Here is a 26,536-nt window from a genome sequence, read left to right as displayed (position 1 = left end):
TCAGAAGGCTTATATGCCACTTTTAGAGGCACTTTTATCGATAAAAGAGGATTCAGAATATGGGCCATAGTCCGTACTTATATTTAAGATCGTCTTAAGAACCCATTCAACCAATCAAATAGCTGCAATGCGGTCATTGATTGGTTGAATAAGTTCTTAAGACGATCTTAAATATAAGAACGGACTATGAATACCGGCCATAGACCGAGCATCCATTGTATAAGCGTGATGCATACGAAAAGAAAGATAAAAGATGTAAGATGAGTTTCTTTCTCTTTTCAATGCCGGAGAAGTGGGGAGCACTTCTCCTCATCTCCTCGCGCCGGTTCGTCGTTTCCCCTATTGCGCTATAAAATACATAACCAAAAATTGTGTGATGTGTTTTTATCATAGACAATAAATTGATCGCGCATTTTGATACGCGAATCAAAAGTAATGCGCACCAAACATTTAATTCGACTGCGTTTACATCAAATGTATAAATACATGCGCGCGCTTCTTTATATTATCCTTGTTATATTAATCCTTCGTTCTTTGATGCACAAGTGTTTACAGCGCCACACATATGCTTGATACGCGTATTATTTTAATACGATACGCCTTCTCGATGCGTATCGTACCAACTCAAACGGCATTGTTTACACCATACATTTAGTATGAACATAACATTTGATACGCGTATCAAACGGTCAGTGTAAACCAGGCCATAGTAACAACATGGCATAGCCAATCGGATTCGCTACGTCGTCTTTCCCTATCTGGGAACAATGAAAATAACATATATGAATACGATATTACATTACATTAAATTATATTACATCATTCTTTGACTATAAAAACATGGACTGCCAGTAACTAAGTTCAGACTTGTAGCCAAGATGTGTCGCGCCGCCATCGACCATTGAGTAATGCAGGAATTAAAAATGTTCAAATGTCTGCATGTGTCAATCCAACAGTGAAAAAGCACTCGTTTTTTTAAAATAATTCAAGTTTATTTAATAATACAAAAGATATCAAGATGGTTAATTATTGTTTTGTAAATGGTCGCAGATCAAGTAAATATAAATTTAAAATTCCAATGTATGGGTAAGTCAAAATTAATCTCAAATATCATATCTTATAATTTTATTTAGTAGAATTAAATATTTATTATTAGTTATTATTAAATTGGTTTTAAATTGGTTTTAAATGGAGATATATTTGAATATTTTTCCTTTTACAGATTTCCCAGTAAATTTATGTGCACATTTCTTTAATAATAATATAAAATAAATATAAAATAATATAAAATAAAACAAACTAATCTAATTTTATATTTTTTCGAAAAGTTATATATATTGGATTTCACATACACACAACATACGACAATAGATGCAGTTTAATCGTTCAAATTTCCCGGTCTTTGGTCGATGGGGCGGAGCTTATATCGCAAAGATGTTGGATACACTCGTAATTGAACTATAGAACCACAATAGAACTAACTGGAACGAGCGCTGCCTTTGTTATTGCCCGGTGACCTCGAACCGAGGGAGACAGTATCTATTTGGTATTGCCGTCTCTCTTTTTCATGTATTACCTTAGCTAAAAATATACGTCTGCGCATTAAAGTTGTGTACAGAATTTTTTCACCAAGAATTTAGCAAAATAAAGCATTATTTTATTTCGTTTATTGTCGTCATTATATTTCCTTAAATAATCCATTTCATTACAATAATATTTTTTATATATTCATTGTTCGAACATATACTGACTAAGGTATGGACACAGATAGTACGTCATAAAAACTATAGGAGAAATATACTATAGCATGTTAGTGTAACAGAGACAGCGATTCCAAATAGCGATGGCCTTCGTCGCACAGGCTGGCTCGGCTCGTAACAAAGGAGCGCTCATTCCAGTTAGTTCTATAGTTCAATGCTCGTAGCATTGTTTATGAATGGAAAAAGTGGGGGACTGGCGGTCCATGTTTTTATAGTCAAAGGTCCATATTCTGAATCCTCTTTTATCGATAAAAGTGCCTCTAAAAGTGGCATATAAGCCTTCTGATTGGCTACAGGCCGCTTTTAGGAGCACTTTTATCAATAAAAGAGGATTCAGAATTTGGGCCAAAGACATCATTACATTGGTACATCACACACCCTCTGGATATCCGTTCGATTCTTCTACGGTGATTCACCTGGATAATTTCTGATCCATGGTTTCGACGCGTTGGCGATCCGCGGTTTGGCGCGCATGCGCGACGCTTCGAGTCGGATCTCGCGCCACCTCCCTCTCTCGCGGGTACCGTTTGTCGTCAAGCGGGGCCGCCATGATTGTTTCGGCGGTGTCGTGCGAGTGCTCTGCGACCGTGAATTCAAAAAACACTTCCATTTCCTCAGGCGCCGTAAACGGGTCTACATCCTGCGTCCTGCGCGTATCACGCTGCGCGGCTGCAATGGCGGTGTAGACTTCTCTCGTCCGAGTTGGTGCGAGTCTCGTTTTCTTCAAGGTGTGAGTAAGTAAAGCGGAACGGGTCCGTGGATTCTCGCCATCCCCTCGCGTGCCATCTCGAGGTCAGCGACGGCGTCATCGGCCTCCTCGATGCGATAATGCGGTGTCACGGCGTGCTCGCCATCGGTCCACCTCGCTCCGAACTCGCGCCCGTTCGTACTTTCGAGAATTTCGCTCTCTTCCATATTGAACGCGTTCGCTGATCTCACCCGCGCAATTCGCTCGTTTATCCCGAAGGAGAATTCACAGCTTGTAGACGACGATCGTTTGGCGCGACACGATATACGTTGCACGCGCGTAATCGGAGAGTATCAGGTTAGGACGGACGCAAAATCCAACCGCGTGTTTGCAAAACTTTCCTTCTCCTTCCTTCTCGGCTCCTTCGCACGAGGAGCGATCGAAAGGAATTGCGTCTTGCAATTATACGATAGGTTAGGTTAGCGCGATTCGATCGAAATTACGGTATTTGTAACAAACGTGTAAGCTTCCGTTAGAATGCTAATCTTTCCCGATAGAGCGATAAGTTCTTAATTTACCTTCTTTGTTCCGCTTTTACTAGATATGTGAGTCATTGAAATTAATTCACGTGAGTCTGCGGAAAATAATATCGTAAATTGTTCCTATTGTAATGTAATCGATTGCAACTTATTGTTGCAATATTATTGCAATATTATCGATTGCAACTTATTATTGCAATATTATTGCGACATTGATATATCATTTTTAAAGTTTATTCTTTTACTAGGAAATTATTAATATAATATTAATATATTTATGTAGCGAGCAATGTTTTTACATAATATTGAAGTAAACCTTCAATAAACCAGTTAGAAAGTATTAGAAAGTACAGATTAGAATAAAGCTTTATTTGAGTAAGATTAAAGATTAAGATTTAATATTGTAACTTGCTTTTATTGCAGGCTGTGTGCTTTGTGTTGCTATCTGAATGGACAATAAGGTGGATGTTTCGGAAGTTGAAGATATTTCAATGATTGGAACATCTGGAATTTTTCATCTGCCTGACGTCCCAGAGATATCGGAGGCATTAGAGTCGACTGGCCTTAGTCCCTTAACTTCTTCCTTGGATCAAGCTCTTACGCTGCAAGAAGATAAAGCTCTCTCATCTGAAGTTAACATGGGCATTGAGGATACATGGTATAAATTTGTTTTCTCTATAATTTTAGAGTAATTTGTGTTGATATTTGTATCAATATCCTAATCATTTTCAATATTTTTTTTTACAGGACTGAAGCAAACAGTTCAACATCAGATTATGCAATTCCTCTTCCTCCGCCACCTGGATTAAATGATTTCTCGGATGTCGGTGCCGATCCCATTGATTCTGGAACTGGCATAGAACATGGTCCATTCCTGCCACCTGGTACACCAGCGCTTAATAATCTTTTCACAGAGGCAGGAGATTCGCATGATGATTCGCCAATGGGTGAGTGTATGTAATGTGATGTTTGAAATATAAAAATCATGTGACATATACGATATATATTTATTATATTTTAATGCATATTTTCAGAAGTAGTTGTCCTGCCTGCAGGTGTATGTGGTCTTCGTAATTTGGGTAATACCTGTTTTATGGCAGCTGGGTTGCAATGTTTGACCGCGACTCCACCTGTCCTACGACATTTCTTGGATTTACAGCAAAGAGGAGAGAAACTGCCTCCACCTGGATCATTAATGGCACACTTTAGTGTACTTCTTGGGAAAATGTGGTCTGGAAGATATAGTGTACTCAGACCGACAGAATTCAAACAGACTTTAGGTGCTTATCATTCACAATTTAAGGATTACAGGCAGGTAAGTGTGCGATTATTTGCATATTCAATCAATTGTTTATCGTTTATTATCCAATATGAGATTGTGTTGTATGTATTTAACAGCATGATTGTCAAGAATTTTTGGCACTTCTATTGGATTCCCTCCACGAGCAAATGAATACAGCAAAGTGTGCCAAGAACTATCAAGTTCCATTGTCTACAACCACTGCCAATTCTTTTAATTCTATAGAAAATTCAAATGGAAAGACCCTTTCTCCTGTCACTGCCACGGCTAATCCTAATTCAGATCTTTTGGAAATGTATGAATGTCTATCACCAGAATGTCCAAATAGTCCCAATGTAACTATGGCTGGCTCACCAAGAGGTAAGAGACTACATAATGTATACACTTTTGAGAGATTGTATCTTGAATATCTTTTTAATATTTTGTAAGATTTTGATTCGTCAATCGGAGAGCTCGATAGTAACACAAATTCACCGAGAGATTCACCGTTAAATGGAGAGGATGATGAGGAAACGCTAGATTCAAATGAAATAATCGAGGCGAGATCGAGCACTTTTATTCATAACAAAGTGAACGAAGAAGGCACAAATGAAACTACTCCAACACGATCTTTGAGATTAGACACATTGATTGAATTATCAAAAACGCCGCAATATGGTGGTTTCGATATTCATAAAGAAGCTAAAACCAGTAATGCTAATTTCTTAGTAACGCAACAAGAATGTAATAACGAGATCCATTACGATTCACAGAAATTTCCAAAGGACAATGTCCGTAGGATGCCGCTAGACAATTCGAATCTGATGGAGAATCACGACTTTGATAATAAGAGTGTTAGTATCAAACGCATAAAAGAAGTAAATGTTCAGAAAGTCAATGGTAGTCTTGATCATGCATCAAATAGTTCCGACATCGAGTATGATAGCGGTCTGGAAAAGTGCAATGTAAAACGCATGAGATTAGATGATCAGGAAAAAAATCACAAGCATGATAGTCTCGGTAATGAGAATATTCAATGCTCGCGAATTCCACAAAATTATGGTACCGGCGCTATTGCTGCGCAAGAAGAGATCGAGGCAGATAAACACTGGGTAAAGCACTTGCGATCCAATAAAAGCATCATCGTTGATACTTTCCAGGGCCAGTTTAAAAGCACGGTAAGAATCTCGCAAATAATATCATTTGTCTATGTGGGAGACTATGCGTTGGAGAAATACCGTAAACTATAGGTACTTGCTGTAAAAAGTCTCCTATATTAAATTGCAGTAGATTTTCCATCCTGCCTTAAAAAGAAAAGAGGCAGGCTTCATTCTACTACTACAATTACAAATATATACATTATTATAACTATTACAATTTTCTACAACTATTATATATTATTTTCATTAAAAAAGATTTTTTTAATTTAATTATTCCACAGTGTGTCAAAATTAATAAATGAATTTTTAGTTACTAATTTTTTAATTAATTTAAAATATGATTAAAAAAATCTAATTACATTCGATGATTTTAAAATGTTTTAATTCTGTGACATGTCGAGTATTTACATTTGCAATATTCCATATTTACAGGTTGTGTGCTCGGTTTGTAGTCACGTTTCTGTTACATATGAACCTTTTATGTATCTATCGGTACCTCTACCTCACGCGATGGAGAGACAGTTGAATGTCACATATGTTCCTGCAAATGGTGATCAACCCATGAGGTGCGTCGTTTCCTTAAACAAGCAATCACGAATTGGGAAATTGAAAGAGGAATTATTAAAAACGCTCGGCAAGGAGAATATCTCGGTGACGAATATTGCACTTGCAGAGGTTTTAGAGAATCACATAGCGAAGATTTTGGTAGGTACGAAAAAATGTTTTTACATTTTTAATATAAATCTATTTTAACGAAGTTTTTTTGTATCAGTGATTAATTCTAGCTATTAATTTATGCTAGTCATTATTTTGAAAGTATATATAATGAAAATTATATTTTACATATTACAAATTACAGTAATCGCGAATAAAAAATAAATTAGCTAAGTATATATTAAATTTAGATTTATATATTTATATAAAGGTTTCCAATAGCGTTTTTTTGCTATTATCTTTTACAGGAATTTAGCATTAACTGCATTAGAAATGTTGATTCCGAATAAAATTGATCTCCGAATAAAAATTTAGGATTTAATTATTACTTCATAATCGAGTTCTATGCAAGTTCTTCTATTCAAGGCATAACGCACGCTGTTAGAAAATAATTCTGGAGAGTTAAGAAGGTGGTATATTCGAATAGGATCGATTATCGCCGATACCATTCTCCTAGAGAAACTCTATGAAAGAACATTCTCGTAACGTGAAAATATAGTTACGGGGCTACATTTCGTCGCACAAACTCATCGATTCTTCTCTTTATTCTCTCTCTTTTGTCGCCTCTTTTACTCTGTTATAATTTCGTCAACGCTGTCGGTCTTTTATCTTTATTGCTTCCTTACTATATATTATTTTCCCCTTGCACCATAGGTATCGGGAATTACTTGCTTGCCATAGCTTATCGTACTTAGGCGGAAACATCACTCTGTTGGATTCTACATCAAGGTTTTAAATTTAAGGATGACAATACACTCTTGAGACACATCAATGATACGAATCGATCGATATACGCCTTTGAACTCACGGAACCTCCTGATGCGTACACTTCAGTGTCTGATGGCGGTGGCGATCGTCCTGCAGAGATGGATTCTTCTCAGAAGTGTACGATAATGGGTGAAGAAGTGCCATGCATGATCTGTCTTGAGGAATTGGATGGCGATTTGAAGAGGCATAGTGGAAATAATTGTAACTTTATTATGTGCGACAGTTGCATTGAGGTAAGTCTAGCTTCTTATTTAAAATATAACGAAGCCAAAATATATCTAATTAAATAATGATTCTTTTCTCATTCAATTAAAATATAATAGTCAATCAGTGTTAAATATATCTGGTATTTCTTTTTTTTTTCGTGATTTGTGATTAATTGCAATCACCCCGATGATGAACACTAATTGGTAGTTTCGATCTTATGGAAGGGAAAAACAAACGAGGCATACATTGCCATATTCTCCCGGGAAGGTCTGAGATAAGATCGTTGAACGTTCTAGACGGACGGTATCACAATGATATGTACGAGAACCAGAAATAGCTTTACGTTTTCCAAAATGCCAAGGATGCTTTTTTAACAGCAGAGGCGACTGGAAACGAAAAGTTGGAATCTCGTATGATCAGCTTTTTTAGTATAATCCATAAGTCTGGTATAATTTATACCTGAAACTCAATTCAGACTAATCCGTTGCTACCTACGATAGTTTACTGAGGGGTTTTATTTTTTATATTGTTATTTATTGAAAGTGTCTTATGGTTTTTAGCGAAAATAAAAGTTTTTATAATTGCGCCAAATTGAAATCATTTTAAACAAGACTTACATTATTCAATTACAGAATTACTTCAAGAATCAAACAGAACCTCAAATGTGTCAGATGTGTTCCACGTACATGACAGCCTCGTCATTTACGAAAATAGATCAAACGGGCCGACCGAGACCGATTGTACGTATTTTGAATGTACCTTTGGTGTTGAGGCACGACACAACAAACGAGACGACGAATAATCGCAAAGGCACGAAACTCTTTGGATATCCGCATTTAATACGACTTCCATCGAGAGTGAATGCACAGGATCTGTATGATATTGTCAAAAAAAATGTGCCGCACGAAGGACGCTATACAATTCATTTCGTTGATGGACAGGTAAGATATTTTCATTTCGTGTAAAATACACAATATATGTACTTAATTTTTCTTTAAAGTACAAATTAAAGGAAAAAGTTATTTGCCTTTCAATAAAATAATTGAGTTACATAAGTCAGAATGCATTGAATACATTATCCGAAATATGAAGAATATAGCAGTTAAGTAATTAAATAGCAGATTTTAAAATGATAGATAGTGACATGATTGTTGATATTCAAGTATTCTTCAATATGAGAATAGTAAATCTAAATTATTAAATATATTGTCATATCTAACTACAAAAAAGAAACATTTTTTGCAGGGTCATCATTGTTCGCGTTGTATGTACACCGCGCATTGTACAGGATGTAGTGTACCTGAGACGGGGATGGTTGCGCTACAAAACGGTGATACACTTGCGGTTCGTTATACCGAGTATGTTCCTAAGATCTTGCATCCCGTTGATCACGTTAGCGTCAGTAAACAACGACCGCATCATCCATTATCTCTTTATGATTGCCTTCAAGCGTTTAGTCAAAGGTAATTGATTTTTATGAGTTACTTTTATAACTATGCTAATTTAGATATTCTTGAGCAAGATAAATATGCTAATGATACTTTGTATACATTACTCCTAATTCAACTGTTATAAAAGATTATTTTATACTTTGACCATAGTTTATTTCTTAGAATTGCAATAGTATAAATGGTCATATATTAGCGAACAATGCAAATATAAATAAATGAAAACTTTTGTTAACATTTTTGATATAGAGAGCGAACAATTATTATTATCTAATCAATGTTTTGATTTCTTGTTACTATTAATATCAATTAATTAGTATCAACTATCACTGTTGCAAATTGTTTTAACCCTTTAACTATGGATATGCATTCCTATTCGTCGTCTATTGACGGCAGCCGTAGTTAAAGGGATAACACTATGGTCTTTTTACAAAAAGTTAACAACAGTATTAAAATTCTTCAGAAAATGAGTCTTAGAAGCAGAGTACAAAATAAAAAGCAGAAAAGTTCTATAAATAAATAGAATCATATATCTGTAATATATATCTTATATCTCAATGAAATATTAAATTTAATAAATATAAAATTGAAGATAATTTTATATATTAGAATATAAATTATGTATTTTATCTTGTTTAATATATTATACTTTTGGTATCTTTAGTGAAACTTTAGACGAACATAATCCTTGGTTTTGTCCGAAATGTGAATGTAACCAATGTGCCACAAAAACACTTACGGTACATCGATATCCCAAGTTCCTTATTGTATATCTTAAACGGTATGTATTCGTCATATTTACGAAAATATTCTATATGTAGATTGATAAATTAAAAATATTTACATTTAAAATATCTACTATTAAAGATAGCTTAAACATCTTAATTGGTTATAGATTCGTGTTTTATGAATGCGCGAGTATGAAGCTAGATGATAAAGTCACATTCCCTTTGGTGGGTCTGAGCGTGGGACGCCACCTTTATGATCTCTATGCTTGCGTGTGCCACTTTGGAGGTAAGATTTTAAATTATATTTAAATATAGTGATTTCCAATTGAATTATTTAATTTAGAAAGAATTTTATTCTGTATAAATGTCAGATCTGGGAGAATTTTATCTAAAAAGATTTTTAAATAATTTTTTTTCTTAAAATAAGGATTGATTTAATTTATATATTTAAATAAATTATATACACACGAATATGCAGATGACATGATCGAAATTTCAGGCGTCTCCGCGGGCCATTATACGGCGTATGCGAAAAATCCTCGCACGGATGTGTGGTATTATTACAACGACGAAATTACGAGTAAGCAGAAGCCACAGGATGAGGACTTCAGCAATGCGTATATACTGTTTTATAGTCGACAAGGGACCAACTTGAAACCGTGCAATATATAACAAGTGGTGTATTTAACTTGATAGTTGATAGAATATGTCAATCAAACGGAGGAGAAACAATCGGGGATAGTGGTGAAAAAAAGAATGAAGTGTAACGGAAGAGGGAATTAATATTTTGTGTTCTTCCACGTGTTTTTTATTATGAACGTTTACTCGTGTATTTCTCATACGTTTGCAATTTTCCCTTTTATATATTTTGTTGCGCTTCTATCTTCCCTGTGCATCTCCTTCTCTCCTGCCTCTGCTAGAGTTGTATTTAAAAGTGCAACGGACTGCGTCTCTAATACGCTGTGTTGAGTTGCGCTGGATTATGTGAAATATCGATAGTCTGTGAATTTCTTTCGTAACAGTTATGCAATTACTGCAGTGATGAGAGAATGTGTCTTCGCCGGTCTCGATTCTCTGCCGGTGATTATTCTGCGCTAGTGCAGCTTAGGCCTGTTTTACGAATTCAAAGAGAGAACTGGGCATATTTGTATTGCATATATTGTAAACGTATGTCGAATTTGTACAGTAGACGGTTAAATGTAGAACTCAAGAATTCTAAACACGTAATTTATTAGTGAATAAAGGTGAACGTCATACTTGAAAAGATTTGAATTACGGCTTGCCAACGGCGAAGCATTACGTCTCGCCGTGCTCCCTCTTTTTATCTCGGAGAAACGAGAGGATTTTGCTCATGAATAGCAAATGTTGCGTTTATCCGATACCTCTACGTTATCGTTAAGTAAGAAAACGTGGAGGGTTATTAAAGCGAGATAGAATATTAAACACATTTTATGAAACGCAATCACGTTTATGGATTATTTATTAAATTAGTTATATATTGCAATTTTATTACAAGATACACTAATCGCAGTTCAATATGCGCTCGCATCAGCGCAGCATCGATATAATACTGATGTTTCACGCGCGGATTGCTATATAAATTGTTTTAACATACTATGTTGTAACTTTACCGTATATATATATATATGTATATGTATGTGTGTATGCGCAATCAGAATCAGTTTTCAAAGTTTTATTTATTATAAAACCAACTCGGGAGAAGGGAGGTTTTCGACGTCTTTTTTTTCTGATATAAAAGAATCTTACTACCTCCGTGTTACAATGATTTTCTCGGATCGTAAGATGCAAATCTAGCTGACCTGGCCTTCTAATCTCTTTATAATGAATTCACTTGGATGCACTAATGATACACTAAGGTAATCATACATTTTTATCGAAATACATATAATAACATATATCATTTCTTTATTTTATGCAAAGTAATGTACTGCAGACGATATACGACTGTTTAATGCATTGCAACAAGGGCCTATAAGGCGTGCTAAAGTATAATGCCTTATCTAAATAATAATAAAGATATAAATTTGTCGCTTTGTATATATATGCGTGCAGAAATAGCAATTAGCAATTTAAACAAAATTGCGTAATAGAGTAAGTAAGAAATAGAGTCAGATAAAATTATATGTGCGTATTTGTGGAAAAAAGTTTTTTAATATTACGTATATCTTAATCGGCCATTCTTATTAGTGCATCTACTCAATATGCGCACTTTGCTGTACATTTAATAATAACTTGTTTATTCTTTTTTATATTTATGTTATGTTTACGTTAGATATAGCGCTTCGTTATGTTTCTCGTTTTTCTATTATAGCCATCTCTTCGTCATTGTTTCCTATCACTCGTTATTCTCACGCATTCAACTTTGACACGCGTAATGCTTTCATCTTCTCTAGATAAATATTTCAGAATGAATGTATCGTATCTATATAGATAAAAGATTGAAAAAATTTCAAATTCTGATACTACAGATATACAACAGTATATTTTAAGTCATTCATCGCTTTATAATCGTTACGAATAAATATAGAGATAATTTTTCAAGCATTTGCAGTATCGAAATTTGAAATTCTTACCGAAAATATATCGATTTCTGATTTAGATCATTCGTGTCGTATTTTATTAGGATTGCAAATCAAGAAAACAGCAACTATGTCCACAACAAAGTAATATTTAATAGTTTGACAAAGTTGAGAGACATTTGATATGTGTGTATTGATAACAATATACATATTTTGTTTTCATTAATTATTACAAATTCTAAAAATGTGGATTGTCTTCCAGATGATTATGAAATTTATTTCACTCGAATAATGTATACTTTCTATTTATTTTATTTATTCGAGTTACTTTGTATGTGTTAATATCTATATAATTATATTGTAAAAGAGATCGCGCGCACTGTATATAGGAATTTTTCTCCCGTAAATGTCTGTATTTTTCTATTATTTGAAATTAACAATTTAAAAACTCTAAAATTTTTTTCATTATTTTATATCCATTTTTAATTTTTAATTTTAATTAATATTTCACTCACACGAAAAATTAAATAGTTGAATATATAAATGACATATACATGTTATATATGATAGATTTGCTCAAGTACACATTTATTAATTGATTTATTAATTAAAAAATGTATGTGAGAATAGACAAGAATTACAATACGTAAATTAAGATGATATAAAAATATTTGCGTCTGATTAATACAATATAAATTTCAATCAATCTGGTACATTATTTTTTGTCTCGATATATTATTTTGAAATAATGTTGCTGTTTTCTTTTCAAATATGATACAATCATAATACAGAAATATTCGTGCGATACGTCCATTGTGAAAATTATTAGAGAAGATGTAGGCACTCTTGACACCGCTCCGTTGATCTACGTATATTTTTTAATTTCATCTAAAATTTCTCGATATTGGCTTTGGTACCCGCTCGGATCCCTATGTTCAATTTATGTACGCATTTATATACGTACGTCTGGTATTGTCGTTGTCGCATAGCTACATTCGTTAACGCAGCGAAACAGTAAACCAAACAATCGCGCCGGGATGTATAAGGCCACCAATCTCGCAATTCACCGTGCGGGTCTCCCCGTTGAGAACAAAGAGCGCCTGGTTGGACGGGCTTACCATATATCGACCAAATATACCGCTTTGTATTATAGGTCTATTCGGATTACCCCATTTGGTGAGATGTGGCGGTGTTGCCTTTCCCACACCTGTTATCATTTCCACTTTGCCTGTAAGGTCATACGCGCGTGTTAGTTTCTATTCAATCAGTTTTATAAACAAGTAATATGTATCAGTCTGAAAGCTGAATAGTCTTACGAGGTTTTTTAATTCTCTCGGAAATTAAATTAAAAATTTAAATAATTTTCGAAAGAATTAGGAGAAGATTATCTCACCGGTAGTCAAGTCTAGGAAGAGGATATCTTCCTTGTCTATCGATGAAGCGTATATATCATAACTATGGGTCGTTTGCGAGGGATAGAAAGCGATATCGCTGATATTTAAAGTCGTTTTTACGTCGAACGCGAATTTTAATCCATTTGCTAAAAAGATATAGATAATATAAATTTTTTTCATTATACATATAATAATTATCAAATTTTTGCAAGATTCTCATAACTTTTTTTAGCTAAATAAGCGCACAGGAAAATGTAAAATATATTACGTAAAATCTCCTGTACTACAAGAGTGACGCCAGTGTCCTGCTTATCGAGAGTGACCAGATATCTCGAATCGGGAGAGATCGCTGGTTTCCCCAGGATGTTGGGCTTGTGGGCGAGAACGCTATCAGTGAGATAATCCAGCAGCACTTGACCAGTCGGACGAGCGGTGATCGGTTCTTCGCATCCCAGTATAACGAAGCCATCTAAAACAAGACGAATCAGATGAACGGAATCCGAAGAAAATATGCAAGAAAAAAATTCGAGATAAAATAAAAAATACTATGTCGCGTACATAAATCAGAAAACTCCACGCTTGTTGGCGCGCAGTTGTAGCTGGCCAAGTTGACGGTACGAGTATATCTCATGTTGGCCAGATCAAGCTTGTACAAGCCGTACTGACTCGTGTGGGTCACATATCCGTATTTGAATATATGTTTCGTATCCTACGGAATACAATAGTTTGTTAATTATAAAAAAATAACATAACTTTATATGTATGATATATTCAATTTTAATTATATACTACATTAATCAAAATTAAACCATTAATGAGAAGGATTCATTTAAGATAATTTTGAATGTATATATCATAATATATATTTATATAATAATTATTTATATAATAATTATATTAATTATTTTAATTTATATAATAATTTATATAATATAATATTGGAAGACGAAGAAATGAGAGAGAGGAAACGTACTCGCTGTTGTGGGATATGTAGACCCTTCACAAGATCTAATTCCGCATAGAGAGGCTCCGGTCGTACGGTATGATGTTTCTTTCGCTGGGCAGCTTCCTTGATTATCTGTATGGTCTTGATGCCAACATTCATCTCACTCCTCCAGTTCAGTACCCAGACGTAATCGAGATTCTGTACGTACCACAGATCCACGGGATTCTTGTCCGTAGCAACTACCTATGTGATCACATTGCAATTATTCCATGGCATTTACGACGACGTAATTGATAATAGAAGGAGGGATAATACGTACATCGATTATCATCATTTGCACTTCGCTGATTACAAGCACGCGATTCTTCTCCGGCTGACTAACGTATACGTATCTATTAGCGACGTTTATGGCACGTCCCCAGGAACAAGGAACATTTTTCGGCCCGCAGACATATTCCTGTAAAAAGAGAAGGATACGTGAAACATTGAGCGAAGAAAAAATGATAAAAAACAAAGATGAATATATAATTTTTTACCTGAGTGCCGGGTATGATATCTGTGGATCGGATCTCGTGTAACGCGTGGCACGTGGATGGCTCGTATACCAAGATACCCCACTCGTGAAAAGAGAAAAATCTGCGTTCCTCTTCAGTCGCAACTGTATTTCCAACAATTCCACATCGATTAAAGGTGAGATAGATCAGAGAATTATAATCAATAATATTATATTAATGATGATGGTTAATTTTTAACGGTTTATTGATGAATTGATGTCACGAGTCTTTTTTATTAGAATAAGAGGATTCTTCACTCACTTGGTGTAGGTTGCTCCTGAATCACTAGACTGCTGATGTCTCTCGTAAGTCCCCCGGCGCTGGTCGCTTCGCACATGTAGGCACCGGTGTCGGCGTAATCGACTTTTCTTACTAATAACTTGGTGCCATTGCCAATCACCTCGTACTTGTCCGGTCGATCCTCGCTCAGGGGTTTGTCATTCTTCAGCCATCGTACTCGTGGAAGAGGCTCGCCTACCACGTGACACTTCATCTTAGCTGCTCCTTTCAGTCGCTTAGATTGGAATTGTGGTGTCACTCTGACTTCGGGTACAGCTAAGATAAGGAGAGAGAGAAAAAGAGATGTGTTTGTGTTACTTTCGATTAATTTCAACAGGAAAAAAGTGAATTACTTTCTTTCTTTGATTAATAATATTTTACTATGTTCTAGAAGGTGACATCCTTTCTATGAACAATAAAAATAATAGGAAAGAAGAGACGAGCAACAGTCACGGAAAGCAGTTAGAAAGCAATTACGAGGAGTATTAATTTTAAATTTAACTGAAGAGATGAGATAACAAGAAAAATCAATTATATAGTTTATCTACTAAATTTTTTTATTTTTTCATTAGCAAGATTAAGATCTGAAATAATTTAAAATCTATTTTATCTCATCCCCTATATATCTTCTGATTTCCCTATATATCTTCTTTTGAAACACTTACTGTAAATAGTGAGCATATGAGTTTGCACCACATCTTGATTTCTGAGAGCGTGACACGTGTAATTACCAGCATATTCCAACTGCACATTTGTCAGATAGAGACTACCATCATTGAAAACGCGAATCTGTGAAAGAGATTTTTTTTTTATATTATGTTAATTTTCTCAAGATATTAATACGATTTTCATTATCTGAAGAATAATATCGGTTTGCTAAATCATTGCGTTCATTTTTCTAATCATTCCTTAAAAGCAAACATTTTGATTTTTTTTATTTCTTAAATTCTTTGGAAGAACGCGAGATAAAGAAATTAGAGATGAAAAAAAAATTTTTTCGAATCAAAAAATGATGTATTAAAAATAAAAAAAATATATATTTATGTCTTATTTGGATAGCGATCTCACAAATCGATATTGCATGCTGCAGGGTAACGACGAGGGATCGAATTGTCATTCGAGAGGGATACCTCCGGCTCACTAAGGTTCTCCACGTCCGTGCCGTAACGTCGCCAGACCAGGGGCGGGGGTGGTGTTCCGGTGACATCGCACTTAATCTCCACGTTGTCTCCGACTCGCGCGGATATGTGATTCACCTCGAGGGATTTGTCCAACGATACCACCGATACACCTGTCATCAGATTAGAATCTCCCTCGTATAGGTATCACGTATGTGTATATACATTGTATTTGGGCTAAATTGAATCGTATTCGCGGGGTGCACCGTTATACAAATTTTGCATAATAATTCCTCGCGGCCGTTTATATACATGTATGTGCGCGATGGCACTCGCGCGTGTAGTCTGACAATTTACGGTGATGCTATTGTCCATGGACAATAGCGTCCCGGGAAGACCATTATAATGTGGATTAGCATAAGAAAATTATTTGCCGATGATTAATCGCTACGCCGAACCGAACTAATCACGAGGATAAGATCATTCTGTAACATAATAGTTTGATATCTCGCAAGGAACGATATGAAAGTTATGAAAAATTTAGCAGGGATCTGTTTTAAATTAAAAACAAGAGTGATGTGAGGGATTAAATTAATTTTAATATACTTATGCAATTAATATAATTATACATTGACTTTTTTCATCGTCGGCTTACAAAATCCTCGGCAAATCCCTTCGTGATGAACGACCAATGAATCGCAGATACGGTACTTACTGTAAAGCTTACTGAAGGCCATGTAAAACTCGTTAACGTTCAATCTGCCATCGCCGTCCGTGTCATCGTAGCTGATCATATGGCTCAGATTGCATCCCACGCATAATTCCTCCATGTTCTCTTCCTCGGCGATCTGAATGTTGGAGAGAATTTAAGCGGGATTATTCGCGAGACGTTAGCGGGACGATAGGATGGGGAGAGATATCGCGTTACTGCCGTTAAAGTAATGGCCATCGAATAAATTTCATTCGCGAGCGCCCATCTCTCTTTCGGTTTATTTAAAAGTCCGGAGAAAATGCGCTAATGAAGAAACACTATGTACGGAAGAATACATTCAATGTTAAATCACCTGCTCGAGCTCCTCTCGCTCCAAATTACCGTCATTGTTTCTGTCGTAGTGAGAAAACATGATGCTGACCAAGTATTCCTTACTATGATTATCTTCGGCCATTAATCTCGCGTGGCTATACAGGAGCAAGTTATCCTACGGCGAATAAACAAAATGATGGTCTGGTAATGTTGTAATATTTTTTTATAAAATTATGCTTAAATAGAAATAATCAAGAATTGTTATTATAGATAAGATAAATTCTGCACGAAAAAATTTCAAATATCGAATTATTGAAGACCTCACATGTCTAAGCAAAATATTTATAAATTGCTTTTAATTTAAATATTTTACAGTATTATTAAATAAGAAAGAGAGAATATTTATTTATTAAATGATTGAATTTATTTTATATATAATCATCTATTTGTGATTCAAGAAGGTAAGCAGAATCTTTTGTCGTGTAAACTTTATTAAATATTTTTGTACGCTTTTATCGGAAGTTATTATGGGACAAAATCGATGACATACTTTCATAATTTCGTATTCTTGCGCTGAACATTTCTCGGTAACGTGATCGTCCTTTCGCGGGATCGATTTGCTTGCCGGATGATGCTTGTTCTTATTCTTGGACTTATTATTGGAATACAAGACATTCTTTTCTTCGGATGAGGTGTGGTACGCAAAGAAATCCTTTCGTGCTTGCGCGCTGTAATTACCTGGAAATGACGGAATTACATTCCATCATAAACTTTGAGTTTCCGTAACGTAACGACATTTTCTTTTCTTCTCGCTATAACTCTTAACAAACTGTGCGGCTGCCATAAATTAATAGAAAGCTTCCAAGTTATTATTGAGTTTGTAACGAAAGCAAAGTTTTGTAAGTTCGCTAAAGATTGTGATTTCTCTTTAAAGTAAACAACAAATTCTGAAACATCGAAAACTGAAAGTATCGGTAAAGACATTTGGTTGATCCATATTCGATAAATTTGATAAAATACATCTCACGTGTTCAATTATGAAAAGTTATATATAATTATATAATTCCATATATTATTATCCGAAAAATTGCACCAAAAACTGTGATTGATCTATATGCATTAGTTAATATATATTTCAGTTTGAAAGATTCGAATTTTACATTATTAAGTGGCAATCATGATCTAAAAGGGGATAATGGTACATTAATCAATTTAATGTATTCATTCAATAAGCTTGAGCTCTGATAATTTTTGCTAAGTAATTGAATTAAATAGACAATTAAATCTGATGTTAAATGAAGTTAAATAGACAGAGAGTTAAAAATAAATAGATAATTCAGTATGCACAGAGGTCGATAAACTCCAGCGTTCCATTTCGCTAAAACCTAAAATGTAAGAGAGAATCGATCGCATCAAAAAATTAGTTCTTCTCCTACATTATTATCGTTAGGAATTTAAACAAATATAAATTTTTTATACAGAACCGATAGAATAGAATTATTAAAATACTCCAATAATCGCTTTTTCTTTAACTTTAACGAATTTTATTAGGAAGTAAGTACGTCTAAGAATTAAAAGATATATTCGCGGAGGCTGTTACTTATGGAAGAAAAACATCTGTACGAGATAAACCGACATGCAACAGCTCATTTTGATTCGTTAATGTGTCTGAATTATCAAAAAAACTATTACTATTCTCCAAAAATATCGCTACAATATTTTGCTGCAATTTTTCAGAGAAGAAAGGTTTCACTATTGCAACGATCCTTCCCGCGCAATCTTTCTCGCTGTACGAGAGGGTTGAGGATGCGAACTGTCAACGAGGAGCGCACGTGCTCACCATTGCTCAGGCACCTGGAGAGCCTCCGCGTGGCTAATGGCGTGTCGGCGTTGCACGCAGCGCGATGCAGTTCGCAGCGATTGGCGTAAATCCTGCCGTTGCTCGCGCAGATCGGTCGATGCCGCCGCGTGCATCTTCGGACGCAGACGCACGCGGCGACGATCTCGTCGCCGTTAGCGGAAACTTGGCACTCTCTTCCCGCGCCGCAGTACTTCTCCAGGCACGGATTGTCGACTGAAAGAAATTATGGGAAATATTTACGAATACGTTCCTGCGAGATATGAATGGATTGGGTACAGAGAGAGAGAGAAAGAGTGCGATACGCATCCCCTTATACGCGGGGGCGCGAATCCTTTCCCGTCAGCCGTATATGAGGCACTCGCATGAGATTGATGGATTGCATTTACATATCTTACATATGTAAATATATATATGAAAGTGGAATATTTCGCTCACCGCGAATTCACGATAAAATTGCCAATCATCCTCGGTAAGGCGGACTACTCTATCTTGTTGCGATAAATCATTTTCCCCCTGCCCTCCCGGTGCGTCTTTGAGACTATTATTGTAACTGCCGAATCATTTTGGGATATATGTCCATTATTTTTTTCCGTTTTGTATCACGAGACAATTTCATCATTTCGTATGATCGATGACACATCAGATAGATAGTGATATTCTTTCAAAAATTAAATATTTGAAAATTATCACGTTTTTTAAAAAATGCGATATAATGATGCTTTGGATTTTATTTTTAACAATCTATATTTGTGCAATCTATATTTGTGCCTACGATATGCGTAGTAGTTTGGGAAAAAGAAAAAAAATATGTTACAAACGATAGCGTTATAATAATGAAAAAAAGAAGAAATTTCTCTGTCCGAATGTATTTCAATTGTTTTGCTGCCATCTTTTTTTTATTCGCATTGCGAGCATTTTTTCGTCATGTGCGCGTTTTTTTACGTCATTGCGATTTTATTGATCGTAGGATTGGTGCTTTATGCGATTCTGGCGACATACAGACTGATTTAATAGTGGCACAAGAATGTACATACGCATTTCGCTGATCGCAGTTCAATTAAACTTCTCGAATGGGACGAATTACTAATTAACGTACACGCGGAGAGAAATTTAACTGTTACTCACTCCTACGGGCGTGCCAGGATTCCGAATCTGTTATGGATGCATCTATGTCTATCGAAGTCGATGTTGTGGATCGAATTCCTTCTGTGCTCGGCGATATGCCATTATCGTTGTCCGCCGTAAAATAACGATATCTCGAACGCTGAAAGCGATGAATGTCAAAGGTATGTCAAAGGTATGGAACATAACGAATAAATTATGCGCCTACTCGTGCTAGATAATAATTGTAAGAATGATATTGACGAATCATATGTTCTAGTGTCATTCGAATAGCATGGAAAAGATCTAAAATGTCAAGGTTTTTAGGATGTTATGACATATAAATATACGATAATAAAAACGATAAATAAAAATAATAAATCAATGAGAATAATTTATTGAAGTTACAAGAGCGTAAGTAACTTGCTTTGAAAAAAAATCGTATTGCTTTATTCGTTCTCTATATTTTTTATTATTAATTACAGTAACGTTTTATACAAAGTCTAAGATGCTTAGTTGAGTGTTAATTTATCTGCTTTTCGCAGAGAGATAACTTTTTCAACGACACAATTTCGCGAATCTCGACTCGGCAAATCAAGAGCGCATTCAGCAAATTCGCGACGTATTTTCCGTGGGAAGTTAATGGTCCGTGGGTATTTCACAGAGACGTAAAGCTCCTTTCTGCGTTGCCGGTGCTGCTCGCATTATTCATCGTTGACAATTGAGGTTGCTGCTCAAGTCGCCGGAAGTTGACCGGTGCGCAGGAGGGAAGGACAAGCGGTTACGCGGTTTCCGGATAGGATTACACGCGCATCGAACCAGCCGAGGACGATGGGCGATGCCATTCAGGTAAATACGACGTAATGTCAATGTACACGGATAAATCAGGAGCGCGGGTCACCGAGTCGCATCACCGGATGATGCGAGAGATTCGCTTGATGGAGCACAGCCAAGAAGATCCGTTGCTCGTAGAAGAGTATACTCATCTAGCGGTCATCTAGCTTTCGGACAGAAGCTTTATGCGAGTAATAATGTTCGCGAGGGAGAGAACACGGCGAGAGGATACAATGGAGACGTGAGGGATTTGTATAATCGGACGATAACTCGTGTCGCGACTTGAAACGAAAGCGCTTTGCCGGGGAGAACCTAATTCTAGTCACTAATCTTCTCTCCGCTTCTCTTTTGCACGAGATCTTGGATATAAAATTGAAATATAACATTAATTATTTCTCTTTGCACGAGATTCACGTCGTTTATCGTATCGCTTTTTGCTAAAGAAGGAATTATCAAGAATCGTAATTATATAATAGAGGTAAAAATGCAAGAAAGTTAATTAAAACCGATTGCAGTAATTATGTTCGATTTTAATTGCAAGTCGGAGAAAAAAGAAAAAATTAATTGTTAATCATTCGATTATCGAATTGCCTTCTGAACTAAAAATCACTTGATCTTTCAATCTTTTCACATGCTGTGACTTGTGACTTAATTAAAATTATTTTGAAGAATAAGATCTTCATTATTTACAAATCTGTTTTAATAAAAGTACACATTATATTAGGATAGAAAAATTATATGTGCTTACTTTGTATCGAAGTATATCGGAACCAAGTGCCGGGGCGATATAGGTCGAGATGATTGAAAGCAACAGGAGATAGAAGGTTGCGAGGCAAGACTTTAGTCGCATCTGAAAAATATATATCAGAAATTATATATATATATATATATATATATATATATATATATATATATATATATATATATACACATATTGCTTTATTCTTTCATACTGTCTGTTTTCATGTTATTTTCTGGAGTAAATAAAAAAGGATAAAAACATAGTTTAATAAAGATATGAAGGTAGCTTAATCCAATACAGATTATATTCGGTTACATTGATAGTTTTAAAAAAGAAGTAAAATCCACTGCAATTGACTAACAGTGGATTTAATCTAGGAGAATGTATTATAACTATTAATTTTACACATTTGTTTCACAATTAATTATTTATTATGAATTTATACTGCTTTAAATATAAAAAAATATATAAAAGATTAAGATAAAATGTAATCTGTATATGTAAGGCAACTTTAAAAACACATTCAATATGTATTACAAATTGGACAGTTTAATTAATATTAAATTAATTGAAGATTGACGAAGATGACTTAAACCATATTTAGTTAGTTTATAAAATATCTCTCTCTTCTTGTCTCTTATATGAAAAATAATTTATTTTAATTTTTTATTCTCAAGATTTTCTCTGTAAATATATGCATATTTTTTCTTGTAATTTCTTTTTAATAATTTTAGACTCAAGTAAAACAGAAAAAAGCACAGGATGCAATCATACAATCAAGTAAAATTTTTTGTCTGCAATTTAATAGCGCGAGAAAGCAAGTTATATTTTTTTTAAATTATCTAACTGTTAGTAATTTACGTTCTTTTGATCCAGTGTAAAGCTACCAGCTCTTTCAATAGATGTATGCTGCGAAAGAAAGGGGAAAGAGGGAATCGTGATTCTATATGCCTGGAAATTCACAGTGCTATATTACGGAGACGTTTACACGGTAGAGGTTGGCCCATCTTAAATCTCCCGATTAACTTCGAGTCTGTCTAGTCTATATTTTATTCCGAGCGACGCTCGGAAATTTACCATAAGAATGGCATTCGTATACGAATTATAAGATACGATTTTCGTGCCGAGGATGCAAAAATATCGGGTCGCTATAATTGACATCATGTTGTATAAGAAATACTCTGATTGTGAATATTTTCTATTAGAACAATAATTATTATTTATAAAGATTTGTATAAATATTGTTTGTGAAAAATTTATAGAAATATTCAAATAATACTTGTAATATTATAATTATTTAAAATGTTTGTCTCTTTTTCACTTTGCCAAAGAAATATTGACAAAGTAAGAAACGTGAAATACTTTTTCAACAGTCATTTCGAATTATTTAATCTCAATTTTCTTATTTAAGATATATTTAAGATATTCTTTTATTTTGTCAAAAATAATATTTAATAGAACTTGTAGTTTCTTCTTCAAGTATTCGATTTAGTTTGATTTTTTTGCAGACAGATGAGTAGAAGATACAGAAAAACTACGACCTCATCGTTTGTGAACCACTGCTGTCAGTCCTTGAACGATTGCTGATGATAAAACACAGCAGTATTTTTGGTCGGCCACTTAGCCTGTTTCGGATGCGGAGCAGTTGGGTAGGGATGGACAACACAAGGGCCTGTTAGTTCTTCTTCGATCCTGGTTTGGTAAACACGTGTTCCTTCATATAAAGATTTCGAAAAATAAGCTGGATAGATTTCGAGGTAGAAAATTTCGTGCGTGATTTATTTCGAAACATAATAATCGTTATAATATGAGTTTTATCTTTAGACTTTCAAGGTTTAATCAGGTATTGCAATTTATTGCTCGCGGTTTTTACAATTTTATTTATATATTTTCCAAAGTGTTAATATATTTTTACACACGCACATGCACACATATAATTTTTGTATAATATTTATAATTTATCATTTAATTTTTATATATTTTTTAAATTAAATTTTCTTTGTTCATATTTTTTTATTACACATCTTGCTATATTTTACGTTATAACAATTATATATGTTACAGTGTTATTTTAATCATGCATTTTTTACATATCGTACTCTAATCATTATAAATAATTTGACATTTCTTTTATTGCGTGAAAAGCAACTTCTCTCAAAGCTTGATGATTGAATCCGCAGATTCCGGGTGTTTTGCAGACTGATCTTCGAAAGAGCGACAAATTCGCGGCAAGAATGACGGCGTACTTTTTACTCGTCGGTTGCATCGCGTTACTCGGTGCTGTCGAGGAACCGTTCGTTTCAGCCGCACCATCTACCATCGGCTCCCCCGAAAAGACCACGACCGTTCCCGACGGTGTGAAATTCGACAGGGATGCGCAGGACGTGGACATCAATAATAATCCAGGGTCCGCCTGTCCGTGCTTGACGTCGGTCAATAGTACGTCGACAATCCCCGGACAATCGGACTGGTTGACGCAGCAACGGCGGCAACATCTCGAGCAATTCTACAGCCAGAACGTCATGGTGCACGGTATGTTGTGCACGTGTAATGTCGCCATGCGCGGTGCCCCGTTGCGGGATGATTATCGTTACACCATGGGTATGGGTGCCCATAAGATACACACGAGGGCCGCCACATGGAACGAGGCAAGGAAGTTGTGCAACGAGGAGGGCGGTCACCTCGCCATCATCAATTCCATCGCCGAGGAACACGTAAGAGTTGCTAAATCCGATCGCGAATTATTATTGCTCTCATATAAAATGTATGCGATAATATCTGATCTCTGTATAATTTTCTTCAAACCTACGAGACTTCTCAAAGCGCGTCGAGTAACGTAGCTTATATAAGACGTGATGAATATCTGGATTTTGATGAGTATCATATCTCTATATATTGGGACCTATATATATTTAAATTTACGACGTCTTGATGCTTATCATCTAATCTAATTGCGGACATATGTGTATGGTATTTCCTTATCGATCCTTTTCCTCAGGTACTGCTAGAGATATTTAATCAATCCGGACCGGTCAAGGGCGCCGCGTATCCGAACGAGGCCTTCTTGGGTATACACGATCTTTACAAGGAGGGTGAGTGGGTCACGTTGTTGGGAGATTCTCTGGCAAGAACCGGTTACACCAGGTGGAGCGATAAGTGGGGCGGGCAACCCGACAACGGAGGCGGCAAACAGCACTGCGGCGCTTTAATGAAAGAGGGTGGCATGGACGACGTCGCGTGCGACGTCCCATTTCCATTCTTCTGTGAACTTCCGCTGATGCACGCTTTACATTGAAAAAGAAAGAGCCTCGGCGGTACCGGTCAGGGATTAAGCATCGTTCGCATAAGGTTTACACGCCGTTGCCATGTGCAACGTTGTATCGCGACCTTATTGTAGCTGCATTATGCAGACATCATCTTCGCGCAAAGGTGTTCTTTTTTAATACAGAAAGAGTTTTTCCTTTATTCTCTCTGTGAAACGTGCGATGTCTCTCTGAGAACTTTGTCCGCTCGGGTTTCTCTTCTCTCTACGAAAGGACACCCGTCGATGAAATGTTCAGACCATTTTTATGTATGTATAAAAGACCTTTTCCCAGATACTTTTTCTTCAATTTGTCGAAATTCCGAAAAAATCTGTCCGTTCCTTTTTCCCCTTTCTTACTTTAACGAGCAAAGTATAAATAGGTACACATTATCGATGTTAAAATTAGCTATTCTAATTAATTACTCGTTTACAACACGGAGTCTTATTCCACTGAAGCTTAAAATCTCTGCTGTAATACAACGATACCATTACGCGTTAAATTACATCGCGTGAGTTTACAGCAGTTTCGAGAATATTGCGTTACATCAGCAATGTAACCGTTATAGCGCAATCATTACGCGAACGATACTTAAACATCGACGGCGCGTTTATTCGCATTACCACTTTATACATGCATTACAAATCGGATCGATATCTCTGTCCGAATTTTTTCCCCTTTACGATAGCTTTACTCCGTGTGTTATACACGCCGGAATATAACTTATGTACGTATCGCTGCGATTTATGTTTACGAGAAATATAGCTTTACATTTCGGAAAATAAAGAATTTATAGAGAGAGATTGAGAGAGAGAGAGAGAGAGAAAGTGGAGCAATGTAAACCGATATTGCGAGCGATGTAACCCGTCGGTTTGTATTTATGGCGCAGTGGTAGAGCTAGAAGTTTTCGAGTTTGAGTTGAAACCCCGCTAAATTGCACCCGCGTGAAATTGAGAGGCACGCGGAAAATGAAGACGAAGCTAATTTCGGATGCTGAAATCGTACTCGTGTCGAAAATTGTAGCCATCGAGAGAGAACAGACGTCGAATACAAGCGGATGATATAATTTTCGTGTGTTACGTGAAATCAATCGAGCGATCAATATTAACGCGAGCGGCATGCTAAAATTATTATCGAGATATGACGTGTACTTTATATTAATGCCCTTATTTGTTACCAGGAATACATAAATCAATATGTCTTTTATGCCTTGGTATATTTTAGATAACATTTTTTAATGACACTTTATATACGAATAGAATAAATGATACATTTCTTGATTTTCACTGTCAACTTTTCTCTCATTATGTTTTGATTTTCAGAACATTACATTATTTTAATAAATGACTCGTAGTTTACTCCAGTCCATTTGTATAAATAGCTTTTGTAAATTTTCAAAGAGAATAATAGAGGAATATGCTTGACTGCAACGTCGATGCAAATTTCCAATCAAATATAAAATTACATTGCCCATTTATAATTCATGAAATGTAGCCGTTTCCAATATTTCAAATTGTTTGAATTATAAAGAAACTACTAATATAATAATT

At 35.4% G+C, this 26,536-nt stretch overlaps 3 protein-coding genes across 13 annotated transcripts in view; 2 read left to right on the top strand and 1 right to left on the bottom strand.

Annotated features, from left to right (window-relative positions):
* The first annotated feature begins 2,290 nt into the window (after nucleotides 1-2,290).
* On the top strand, nucleotides 2,291-10,555 carry LOC145960220 (ubiquitin carboxyl-terminal hydrolase 4). Of its 6 annotated transcripts, none has more exons than XM_083079491.1 (13): nucleotides 2,291-2,488; nucleotides 3,411-3,645; nucleotides 3,735-3,940; nucleotides 4,025-4,302; nucleotides 4,386-4,647; nucleotides 4,717-5,444; nucleotides 5,859-6,131; nucleotides 6,884-7,141; nucleotides 7,748-8,056; nucleotides 8,361-8,578; nucleotides 9,228-9,344; nucleotides 9,459-9,577; nucleotides 9,791-10,555. In XM_083079491.1, exons 2-13 carry the CDS (start codon nucleotides 3,437-3,439, stop codon nucleotides 9,961-9,963), a joined length of 3,150 nt encoding a protein of 1,049 aa, XP_082935617.1. In that variant the 5' UTR covers nucleotides 2,291-2,488; nucleotides 3,411-3,436; the 3' UTR covers nucleotides 9,964-10,555. The 6 variants fall into 6 exon arrangements, with proteins under 6 accessions (XP_082935617.1, XP_082935620.1, XP_082935616.1 ...); XM_083079494.1 differs by having other exon boundaries at nucleotides 2,291-2,494; nucleotides 3,735-3,934; XM_083079490.1 differs by having other exon boundaries at nucleotides 2,291-2,494.
* A 198-nt stretch (nucleotides 10,556-10,753) lies between these two features.
* The window catches only part of Fstl5 (follistatin-like 5), a 66,601-nt gene continuing 50,818 nt past the window's right edge, over nucleotides 10,754-26,536 (bottom strand). For both annotated transcript variants that reach the window (XM_083079498.1, XM_083079499.1), the window contains exons 2-17: nucleotides 21,691-21,792; nucleotides 20,133-20,271; nucleotides 18,987-19,220; nucleotides 17,697-17,884; nucleotides 17,187-17,321; nucleotides 16,838-16,970; nucleotides 16,135-16,295; nucleotides 15,670-15,793; nucleotides 14,987-15,280; nucleotides 14,708-14,829; nucleotides 14,491-14,628; nucleotides 14,199-14,414; nucleotides 13,784-13,934; nucleotides 13,494-13,694; nucleotides 13,225-13,371; nucleotides 10,754-13,059 (exon numbers count right to left, since the gene is read on the bottom strand). In XM_083079498.1, coding sequence (XP_082935624.1) covers nucleotides 12,830-13,059; nucleotides 13,225-13,371; nucleotides 13,494-13,694; nucleotides 13,784-13,934; nucleotides 14,199-14,414; nucleotides 14,491-14,628; nucleotides 14,708-14,829; nucleotides 14,987-15,280; nucleotides 15,670-15,793; nucleotides 16,135-16,295; nucleotides 16,838-16,970; nucleotides 17,187-17,321; nucleotides 17,697-17,884; nucleotides 18,987-19,220; nucleotides 20,133-20,271; nucleotides 21,691-21,792 — 2,715 coding nt within the window. In that variant the 3' untranslated portion in view covers nucleotides 10,754-12,829. The remainder of the gene's footprint in view (nucleotides 13,060-13,224; nucleotides 13,372-13,493; nucleotides 13,695-13,783; nucleotides 13,935-14,198; nucleotides 14,415-14,490; nucleotides 14,629-14,707; nucleotides 14,830-14,986; nucleotides 15,281-15,669; nucleotides 15,794-16,134; nucleotides 16,296-16,837; nucleotides 16,971-17,186; nucleotides 17,322-17,696; nucleotides 17,885-18,986; nucleotides 19,221-20,132; nucleotides 20,272-21,690; nucleotides 21,793-26,536) is intronic.
* On the top strand, nucleotides 19,877-26,272 carry LOC145960251 (hemolymph lipopolysaccharide-binding protein-like). Of its 5 annotated transcripts, none has more exons than XM_083079576.1 (6): nucleotides 19,877-20,293; nucleotides 20,389-20,522; nucleotides 20,654-20,957; nucleotides 23,193-23,384; nucleotides 23,865-24,398; nucleotides 24,683-26,272. In XM_083079576.1, the coding sequence occupies exons 5-6, from the start codon at nucleotides 23,919-23,921 to the stop codon at nucleotides 24,977-24,979; spliced, it is 777 nt and encodes a 258-aa protein (XP_082935702.1). In that variant the 5' UTR covers nucleotides 19,877-20,293; nucleotides 20,389-20,522; nucleotides 20,654-20,957; nucleotides 23,193-23,384; nucleotides 23,865-23,918; the 3' UTR covers nucleotides 24,980-26,272. The 5 variants fall into 5 exon arrangements, with proteins under 5 accessions (XP_082935702.1, XP_082935701.1, XP_082935700.1 ...); XM_083079575.1 differs by having other exon boundaries at nucleotides 19,877-20,304; nucleotides 23,883-24,398; XM_083079574.1 differs by having other exon boundaries at nucleotides 19,877-20,304.

This window comes from Camponotus vicinus, unplaced genomic scaffold, assembly GCF_025532165.1.
Source record: "Camponotus vicinus isolate PSW18456_S1 unplaced genomic scaffold, iyCamVici1.0 SCAF_10, whole genome shotgun sequence".
Classification (NCBI taxonomy): domain Eukaryota; kingdom Metazoa; phylum Arthropoda; class Insecta; order Hymenoptera; family Formicidae; genus Camponotus; species Camponotus vicinus.
The sequence above is the reverse complement of the archived record's forward strand: the minus strand, read 5'-3'. Positions and strand labels throughout refer to the sequence as shown.